We start from the raw sequence: 10,724 nt of genomic DNA on the forward strand, positions 1-10,724 counted from the left end.
AGAAACTGATGGGCTGGGCGCAACAGCAGCGGTGGTTGCCCTGGAGGCAGTCTTGTTTTTGGTCGCTATCCATTGTTCCACAGGTACCGGTGAATGAAAGCAAGTTAATTTTTTAGAATACTCTTGACCATGCAAGAAAGAAGATATTTTGAAGTTGAAGATATTACTATGGATATAAATATTTATGGAAAGTTCTAGAGTCACTTGTCTTATATGGCAAGTGAAAAAATATCTAGGAATATTCTATAATATCTTTTGTTGTATGATAAAGTAGAAAATATCTAGAAAGGTTCTAGAGTAGTGGACACATATCATCACCATATGTGTCACCATGGTCTATATATATATATGAGAACCCTCTCTCCCTCCCCTAGAACCTGAGGCAACAACACATACAAGCGACAAGCATTAGAGAGAGTTGAGGTTGTAGTGCTAGGTGAGTGTGTGAATGAGTGAGCTTCATCTGAAGGTTGGCTCTACCACCCGGAAGCAAGTTTCATCTGTAGGTTGGCTCTGCCACCCGGGAGATAGAAGGTCGGCCCTGCAGCCAAAAAGGACCAAAAGATACTAAGTAATTAGAAATTATAAAGCTGTCCACTGCAGAGTGAGAGTGAGTGGGTGTTCCTAGGTATAGGTCCACCTTCAAGTGGGTGATTAGGGTCACCTCCATTTCCAACAACTGGTAATAGGGGAACTAGGGCTTTGAGCATTGACTTTGTCATATCGACCCGGTGTTCTAAACCTATGCATATAAAATTGGAATCATAATCCTCGAAATCTATGAGTGTTAGTGGACCTGAACTAAAAACACAATAAATGAAAGTTATTTGCATAACCCATACCAGCGCACAAGATATATATCACCAAACCAAGTACTGTGACCGGTGGTAATATCGCGCCAACCACCTGTGCAAACCTCTCTAGTTTATCTATCCATGATTCCCGGTGGTGCGGAACATGAACCTCAGGCATAACAGCATCCTCAGCTTCCATGTCAACCTCTTGGGTCTGATGCCCTTGCCTGCGGTGATTGTGCGATCTCCTTGGTGGGGGGAGGGGAGATCACGTTCTCTTCATCACTGTCTGCTACAGAAAATGCCAAGAATAAGTCATCCCCATACATGTTCACCATCTCCCCATAACCAATACTGAAACTAGCAACCCGTAGTTCCACCTACTCAAATCCAAACTAAAATATTCAATAGAAATCTATATTCCGTAAATGAATGACTAAAATATCAAATTGTAGTGCCTACAAATACAAACTAGACAATCATCAAATGAGGAGGATGAGGCTGCAGTTTAAGAAGATGGTATTAATTTACAGCAACCCTCATTCTAGCTAAAACCAAACTATATATTAATTTGTTGTAAATCTAAACTATATATTGATGCATACTCCGAAAATATTAATTTGCTGCATGTCAAAAAGATGATATTAATTTCCTGTAAATCTAAACTATATATTAATGTGTATTCCAAAAATAGAAAAAAAACTAGGTTAAAAATGACATAAGGGTGACATCTTCACATTTCATCTCAATGTACCACAATGCATGGAAAAGACATAAAACGTATACTACTTATACACATGTTTTCTTCATCAATAATACTCAACACAAAATCTATGCGCTGCAGTGAGTGCAGCAAGTAGATGCTTCAATTACTTGTAGATAATACAAATTGATATTTTAGTCATTCATTTGCTAGAACTCCGTTGAAAATTTTAGTTCCACCTACTCAAATCCAGTCTAAAATGTTCAACCTACTCAAATCCAAACAAAAATGTTCAACTTGTGGTTCAACAGAAAGAAAGAAGGATAGAATGAGGGGTGCTGTAAACTAATACCATCCTCCTCAGAATCATCATCCCTAGCTGATTGATCTGTCTGAACACTATCTTGGAGGGGTGGGCCAGGATCATCAAGGAGAAACGATTCTGCAAAAAGCAGAAAACATGAGATATTCCTCAACAGTGTAGGCATATAACATCCACTAATTTGTATTTTTTTTCATATATAATACTAAACATAAAATCTATGCAGTGCTGCGATAAATGCAACTAACAATTATTTTTAAACACTATAATTGGATATTTGTAAATCCATTTGTTACATTGTTCAAAAGAAAAGAAAAGGGCTAACATCTAACAGAAGTGCAATCTGCAAGTTCAGTCTTCTAGACTACTAGGAGAATAGGTGGCATTGTGGTATAAATTTGGGGTTTCCATATAAGTATATAACCATTTCAGACTAACACACTAGCCGAATTCAGACTAACACACGGGTCGGGTTGGAGCGGTGCGATTTGCGTCGGCGAACTGCGAGGCGCGCTCGGCTCGCTTGATTGCGTGAGCTGGGGACAGTTAGGGCACCGGCAGCAACAGGTACAGAGAGAGCAGCTCTCCGTAACTTTATTCACGTCAACTGTAGAGAGCCTTGTAGAATACCTATCCAATGGACTAGCTATAATAGGTTTTTCCAAAAATTTGTATGTCCCACATGACAGTTCCTTTTTTTTTTTGCCTGAGCACAAGGACACGCGCCGGCCGGCGGCAACCCGGCTCCGCCCCACGTCGCATCACCCGCGGCGGCCTGGTTCCACCTAGCCGCGTCAACCCACAGCGGCGGCGGCCGCATCGCTCCACCCTGCCGCGACGACCTCCTCCGCGCCAACCGCGTCGACCCGCGGCGGCGGCCCGGCCCAGCCCCGACCGTGTTGACCAGCCGCGGCGGCCCCGCTCCCCCGAGAGCCAGCCCGAGCTCGGGTGGTGAAGGAGCTCCGGTTGCCGCGCTCCTCCCTGCACCGGCTTCCCTCGCCGACCGCGCTCCGCGGCGCTCCTCCCCGCGCCGGCCGCGCTCGGCCATGCTCCGCCCATGCTGGCTGCGCGCTTTGGAGCCGAGCTGCACCCACGACCACGATAGGCCGTGAAGTCTCGGGATCGGAGACGGGTGGGTTGGTTCGCTTGTTGGATCCGGCTAACGTAGATAAAGTTTGCCCCCCAGTTCCTCTTCAGGCTCGGCTGCATGCTCACCTGAATCGATTCAGAGTCGGAATTGCCTCGCGAATCGATTCGGACCCGATATATGCAGCGCGCGTCCTTAAAACCCGCCCTTGTTGGAAGGAATCAAGAGCACACACCAGATTCGCGTCAAGTGCAGTGCAGGGCCCAAGGGCAAGGCTCCTGCTCAACTGGCGCGTGAACGAGCGAGCAGGAAGGAGGGAGATAGAATAGCCACAGCAGGATGGAACGGCAGGTGGACTTGGCGCGTCTACTCCCCGACGACGTGCTCGCGGAAGTCCTCCGCCGCGTCGCGCCGCGAAGCCTCGCCGTGTCCCGCTGCGTCTGCAGGGCGTGGCGCGCGCTCATCGACGACCGCGGCATGCTGCACGCGGACCTCCTCCCGCACTCTCTGGCTGGACTCTTCATCAGCTACATGAATCGGCTGTACGCCAAGTTCTTCGCCCGCCCATCCCTTGATTACGGCTACCGCATGCCCAGCGATACCATCATGGACCACTGCAACGGCCTCCTCCTGCTATACGACGACTGGCTGTACAACCCTGCCACGGACGAGGTTGCGAACTTGCCTGAACGCCCGACGACTCCACGCGCGGGGATGGAGTTTGTCTCTGAGCACGATGTTTGTTCATTCCTAGCGTTTGATCCTACTGTTTCATCACACTACGAGGTGTTCTTGATCCCTAGTGTTCCTTGGGAAGAAGATATAGTTAAGCGTGCAGCAGGTAGTGCCGTGTTGCATTCAGAATGGCCACCGTCACCATGCATCCTAAGTGTCTTCTCGTCGAGGACGGGGCTGTGGGAGGACAGATCATTTAGCCGACAAGGGGAGGCTGCAGGAACAGTCGCTGACATTCAACTGGACCAGAGATCCGAGCCATATAGGCATGCTGAATACTGGCGGGGCGCACTCTACATCCACTGCCAAACTGACTTTGTCATGAGGTAGGGCATGCTTTACTACTTCAGGAAATACCCTCTTAATAATTGGTATATACGTTTCTCTCTGTAAAATAATGATGTTTTTGCTTAACGCTATTTCTCAATTTAATTTGCAGAATATCATCATCAAATAGCACATACCGAGTAATCAAACCCCCAATAAGAGGTACTGAAGTACTGACTAGGTCTAAATATCCAGAGTTCTTTCTAGGAAAGTCTGAGAAGGGGATTTACTATGCATTACTTGATGATAACCACCGCCTAAGGGTCTGGATCCTTGACGAATCATGTGATCAAACTCAGTGGAAATTGAGACAAGACACTGATCTGGGGCCATTTCCAAGTCTAAGCGGTGACCATGGGCCTTGGGTTTTAGAAAATGTTAGCTCTGATTATGAACGTAAAGATGAAGACGTATATGAAGAGCAGATGGAAGAAGAATTTGAATGGAACTCCGATGATGACAATATTCCACCCACTAATGATATGGAAGAAAAGTGTGACGCAGTTATGAGAATCCTTGCTTTTCATCCCTACAAAGAGATTATCTTCTTGGATAGATCATCAAGAGTATTGGCGTATCATTTGAGTAGCTCTAAACTTGAAGCGTTGGGCAACTTGTTGCCTAACGGTTATGTTACAATGCATGCATATGTGTGTAGTTCTTTTCCATACACGCCCTGCCGGATGAGAGAATTGCTTCAAACTTTTAAGTAATAAATCCAAGATCATCATATATCAGGTTGAAGTTGTTTTATGAACAAAATGCATAGTCGTTTCTAAGTCCAAGTCTTCGTTTGTCCTGTATGAGAAATATAATCGATTACAGTTAATAATGAATATATGAAAAGTCAGCAATGTTTTTTTAATCGTGTTATCATTACCTTTACACAGCATATTATGCAATTGCACCTTTTTTTTGTTCAAAGTATCATCAAATGGTGCACGTATTTTCTCGCAGAAAAAAATGGTGCACGTATTGAAGACTGAGCAGCACTCAGTTGGCTAGCTACGGCGATATGCGGGCAGCCCACCCGGGCAGTGCCGGAGCATGAAAAACATAGCTGGGGCGACTTCTAGCGAGATTCAAAATCGCAAAAACACACGGTTTGGACACCAATTCACATGGCATGCGTGAGTACTTGTGCGGCTGCCACTTGAACCAGCTCTCAAACTTGTGGAATAATTTTTCGAAGTCTAGACAAAAGTTACTTATCAAGTTGCAAATTTTTCAATCAGATAATGACAGTAAAGAGGTTAAGAATCTACTTATTTAGGAGCACTCCACTCCATAAAATCTAACTCCACTCCAAAATCGCCCGAGTTAAACACTTCTAACTCCACCAACTCTGCTCCTTAAAAAAATATACTTGAAGAATTGTATGAAGCTCCTTTGAGAAAAGGATTTTTTTAAAACCACTTAAAAGCTGCAGATAATTACCCACTAATACCAATCCACGGTACCGGTTGGCGACGAAAAAGAGAAGTCCCCTAAAAAAAATTCCATGCAGACGGGCTGTAAACAACTGCCTGTGCAGCCCCGCTCCAGATCGAGACGCGTGGCAGACGCTGCAATCCGGCGCTCGCGAGCAGATCAGTCGCGGCGCCGCACCAAACTGTTGAACCGAGAGGGCTTGTTCTCTCGAGCCGGTTCGATGTCGATCAGATCGAGTTGCCCCCCTCCTCATGCGTTTGTCACGTTGTCATCGACGGCGATCGGCACCTCCAGCCGTCAGACTCAATCTACTTACTCCGTCACGGGTGTAGAAGATCATGCCACCGCCCGGTGTCCAAGAAAGGTAGGAAGAAGAAGGCGCCGTTGATGAGCGGCTCGGCCATCCTGCATGAAGAATTTGGCACGAAATTGCTCGACGAGGAAGTGCTCGACGAGCGTGCCGCCGGCGGTCCCTAAGGTCACCGCGATCAGCGAAACGGAGGAGCGCATCATCCCCTCGACAAAAGGCCGTGGCTCGGCTTGATTGTGTTCTGTAGCGGCTTGATTCTTTCAGTAGCCCCCACCCACACACACACGCCGCATCACATCTCGCATCGCCGCCGCATGCCCTACCCGTTGCCGCCCTTGGCCTTGCCAGATTATGCCGTCGCCGGCCAGGCAAGCTGGCGAACCCCTTGATGCCCTCTACAAAGTTCTAGACACGACGACGGTATTCCGTTGTTCCTGTTTCGGCCGCACCTGGCGGTGGCCGGCCGTGGTGCTGCCTACCGAGGCCACCGCAAGCAGGTATCTAAGAAGCATGTATTCATTTTCTCTTTGTCTGGAGTGATGCTGCCGACGGATTGATCAAAATTTCAGAAGGAACAAGCTTGGCGTTTTTTGATTTGTTTGTTCTGACCAACAAATTAAAGGCGTCCAAGGACCATTGTTGTTGATTTCGCTGGGTGCACAAGAAGCACAACCATGAAAAGATGATGCTGTCCTCATAGCCGTCACAAAGTAATTCTGGAGAGAGCTTTTGCCTTCAGCCTTTCTTCGAACGCTGTCCGAGCTACACAGGGAACATGCTGCCGCTTCAACGTTTACAGCAGTGAGCAGTCAAAAGGATGCACAACCCCCAGCTGTTACTGCCACCACTTGGAAGCAGTGATGCACGGCACTGAAGTGCCCCTCAGCTCCTGGAGCAGTAGAATCTGTAATCCACTAATCCGTTACGACAACTTACAAGTGGTAGAATTTTTTTTCTACTATGCAGTAGACCCTGCGAGTCTGCCTTCTCGACCAATGTAAGATTACTTTTCCATTGCAAAGGCGAAAAAGGTGTGTCCCATGCTCTGCACACTAGTTACTTCTCCAATGCATCTCGTGTGCAGCCGAAACATTTGTCTACTGTTGCTAAAGATAAAAAAGAATATTTAAGCGCACAAAGCAAATTTCTTTTGCATTCCCCACAAACAAAGCTTTACCGCGCCATAGTTCTTCCCCCGGTACAACCCGATCACTCTTTCTAGAGCGTATGCAAACATGATTGCCTTTAACCAACGTTTTCCTCCTGCTATTTTTGACATCACGTGTGGCCCGGATCTCTGCAGAAGTGCAGATCCTCTGAGGTTCTAGGTAGGGGTTCTCACTTGATTTTTTTTTCGCAAAGTAATTACATGAGCTAGCATTGAACTCTGCAGTCACAAAGTCACTTGATCTTTATTTTCGCAAAGTAATTACATGAGCTAGCATTGAACTCTGCAGTCACAAAGTCAAGCACTTGGCCGTGGAAAGGTGCAGTTAGATTTTGGATCATCAGAGAGAGAGAGGGAGAGAGAGCTCCTATTAAATCGTCTCGATACGGACGCAAAAGCAGACCGTGTACCAAACGTCCGGAACGCGTGTTCTGACCGAGAGCGGTTGCTTGCCGCTCGAGGTCGAGGAGGTCCAGGCATCCAGTTACGCCACAGCAGGGCGTCCTCGGTCCTCCTCCCTCCAGCAGACATGCAACCAGCTTTGACGTCGACAACGGTCAAACGCAGAGCTCATCAGTCACGCACTCGGGAGCAGTGCTGCACAATGCATAACTGGGATAACGTGATTCACAAATCACATAAACCCCACGACCCCAAGATGTGCTCCATTTTACTGGCCAAGCTCATCGATCGACGATCAGCTTGTAGCAAGAGGAGTAGCTTTGCTTTCTCCAGTCCAGGACAGCACAACCACTCCAAGTAAAGGCGCAGGACAGCAAAGCTGCACAGCGCCGCAGCCGCTAGTAAAAGAAATCGCACAGCCACACGCGCTGCAGTGCCCCGGACAGCATCCTGCGTCCCACCCTCATCGAGACAGTCTCCCCCGATACCGACCTCCTCCTGTTCAACCATCCAACCAATCCAACAAGAAGCAGGAGCAGGGCAGCAGCGTCGCGGCAGAATCCCGTCAACAACCAGCTCACTGCGCACCACCCCCCTCAGATTCTCATGCGCCAGCCGGGCACGAGACCTTGGTCCCCCCTTGCTAGCTCTTCGTCTTCCACGTCGCTCCCTCCGGTCTCCAGCCGCCCACTGGCCCCTGACGATATATATATACCCCACCGCACCTGCACTCTCACGCACCTCCCGCAACTCTGTTCTTGAAGGGTTGGCATATAAACCCATCACCCAGCTCTGGAGCAAGCCGCGAGAGAGTTTTGCAAGCTTTCTGTGCAATGGCGAGCCGCTGCAGCTTCGTGTCGCTGCCATGGCTCCTCCTCGTGGCGGTTCTTGGCGACGCGGTGGCCGCGGTGGCGGTGGCGGTGCCCAGGCCGCAGCTGGGCATCGCCGAGCCGCCGGGCTCGGCGGCCGGGCGCGCCGGCGCGTCGCGGCCCGGCGGAGGCGGAAGGCCCGACCGGTCGGTGGCGGGCGCGGACGTGATCCTCGTCGGGTTCGCCGCGGCGGTCGTGGTCGTCGTCTTCCTGTACATCAGGGTCACCAGGAAGAACAGCGGCAGCAGCGTCAGCGTGGGAGCCGGACAGAAGCAGGAAGCCGACTTGGGAGGACTCTGAAGTCCTCAAATGTGTAGACGTAGCAATAGCGCTAGAAGTACACGATCTTTTTGTTTTCCTTTCAATTTTCTTTCCTGAGTTTAAGACTTGAGGGAGGCTTGTAGAGACGGTGAGATGAGATGAGAGGGTTGATAAAGTTTAGTAGCTGTTAAAGGTTTGTCAGCTCACTGATCTGTGGTGTGTACTGTACATGTCCGGTGAGCTGAGGTGGTGATACAACTCCGTGGAGTGTTGAACTCCAAATCTCAAAGGTAATCTGCTGAGTGCTAAGCCAATAACTCATTTGCCAGCAATGCAAGCGCATGTGTCACCTCTCAAAGTTTTTAGACCATTGATCGATATGTCGTATGAGCAAGTGGGGGTTGCACAATTTACCCACATGTGGCAGTGGTGGAGGAGCGTCGGAGCCCAAGGACATCACCGAGGTGCGGACGTGAGCCCAGGGGAGGTGTGGCCGGAGGACGAGCCGTCAAAGGGGAGCCTGGGCATTTTGCAGTGGCGGGCGATATGGCCCGACCTCCAGCAGCGATGACAGCTAATGGAGTCTCGGCACGTAGCACTGTGGTGATCCAAGGCGAGGCAGCGGAAGCAGCGGCGGTGAGGGAAATGAAGCAGGGAGCGAGGTGGGGTGGCGGGTGTGGGGAGAGGGCGGGGAAGAGTGGAGGCGACGGCAGCAAAGGAGGGGCGGATTAAGGTTTTTGGGCCAGGGCTTGCAGTGGAAGGCGATGCATCGGGGAGAGGGGGAGGGGTTCCCGCCGGTGGGAGTGGGCAGAACACCGGCGCACCGGGTGCACACCGAAGGAACAGTGACAGAAGAAAGGTGTGGCAGGGATTCATCTGGGGGGGGGGGCAGGTGTGCACCAGGAGCAGCCGTCCACCAGGGGGCGCGCGTGGCGCGAAGTAGTAAGGCTGACGTGACGGCTTGCCCCGCCGCCTGGCAACCGTGCCGTGGCTGCCCCGCTCCCTCGGGAGCAACGCAGACAGGTGACCGGGAAGCAACCGGCTGGCGCGGCCCATCGGGCAGCGTGCCACACGGGCTGACCGGCTCAGCGTCGATGTCCACCGGAAGGGGCATTGCAGGCACCGGGACAGCTGGTGAAGGGAAGGACGGCGAGGCCGCCGCAGCATCCACGAAGAAGCGCACCTTCACCGGCCCATGGTGGAGATCGCCGAGGGTGAGGATGAACTTGGCGATGGACCACCGGGAGACGACAACTCGAAACAGACAGGGGGCAACAAGGTCGGCATAGGCAGGCCTGCCCAGCCAATACCCAAGAGTGTTCCGCATCCATGCAAGGTTACAGGAAGGGAGGCGAGGCTATGGAGTAGCCCAAAGCTCAGTGAGCTCGATCAGGGGCAAGGTAGCAAGGAGGGGCTCAAAGACAGGTGAGTGGAAGTTCCGCAAGCAGTAGTCACGGAAGGCTTCTCCTGGCGAGAGCGGGGCACCGACGCCGGGTTGGCGGCATGAGACCACTGGGGGGCGCGAGAGGAGGTGAAGCCAGAGGTGGTAGGGTCGGGCGTCCGATCGGCAGAGGAGAGGGGCTAGGTGGGTGTCGGCGGTGAAGGATGAGGCGAGGGGCTAGGCGGGGTGGTGGCGACGATGGCCGGGGCGGCGGGATCGCCGGTGAGAGGGTCGGGGGTGGGAGCGGGGTCGAGGTCACTCATTCTCTTGATGGAAGGGAAGCTAGCAGTTTCAGGACGGAAGCCCTCGTCGGAGTAGCTGCTGCCTGGTCCCTCGGAGTAGCCTCTTGAGGAGGGTGAGATTCCTCCTCCTGTTGATGAGGAAATGCTGCCGGCGGATGACGATGCGGAGGATGTGGGGGACGAGGCCGAGGTCGATGTCGAGGAGGACCTTCAGCGCTCGGACACGGTCGACGTCTTCATGCCTCCGGTGCGCATGCAGCGTTTTGCACACCTTGCTTATGGCCTCGTCGACCCCGCTGCCGTCGCCTGCGAGCCACATTTGCCATGCCCTGGGTGGCCCTGACGGGAACCCCCGGGTAACCCTCGCTCCCTCCTCTTATGGTGCTGCTCTCATCATGTTCGAAAGCAATGTTGCAAGGGAGCAGGCCATGTTGTTGGCACCCTTCCAAGGACATGAGCACACTGTCCTCCTAGAACACCACACCGAGACGCCCAACCGGTTCCAGTTCGAGCATGAAGACTTCATCGCCATCGCCATCCGCGACTACCCCATGGAGCACTGGAACCGCGAGCGCATCATCTTCACCGCCGGGCCCTACGTCAACACGCACCTCATCGGCCCTGTCTGCGTT

General features: G+C 51.5%; 2 protein-coding genes across 2 annotated transcripts; both read left to right on the forward strand.

Annotated features, from left to right (window-relative positions):
• The first annotated feature begins 2,967 nt into the window (after positions 1–2,967).
• Positions 2,968–5,876, forward strand: LOC112872790. The gene is made up of 3 exons (XM_025935838.1): positions 2,968–3,967; positions 4,081–4,461; positions 5,732–5,876. Exons 1-3 carry the CDS (start codon positions 3,246–3,248, stop codon positions 5,874–5,876), a joined length of 1,248 nt encoding a protein of 415 aa, XP_025791623.1. The 5' UTR covers positions 2,968–3,245.
• A 2,236-nt stretch (positions 5,877–8,112) lies between these two features.
• On the forward strand, positions 8,113–8,610 carry LOC112873707. The gene has a single exon (XM_025936729.1). It carries the CDS (start codon positions 8,113–8,115, stop codon positions 8,446–8,448), a length of 336 nt encoding a protein of 111 aa, XP_025792514.1. The 3' UTR covers positions 8,449–8,610.
• The last annotated feature ends 2,114 nt before the right edge of the window (positions 8,611–10,724 follow it).

This window comes from Panicum hallii, chromosome 9 (assembly GCF_002211085.1).
Source record: "Panicum hallii strain FIL2 chromosome 9, PHallii_v3.1, whole genome shotgun sequence".
Lineage (NCBI taxonomy): Eukaryota > Viridiplantae > Streptophyta > Magnoliopsida > Poales > Poaceae > Panicum > Panicum hallii.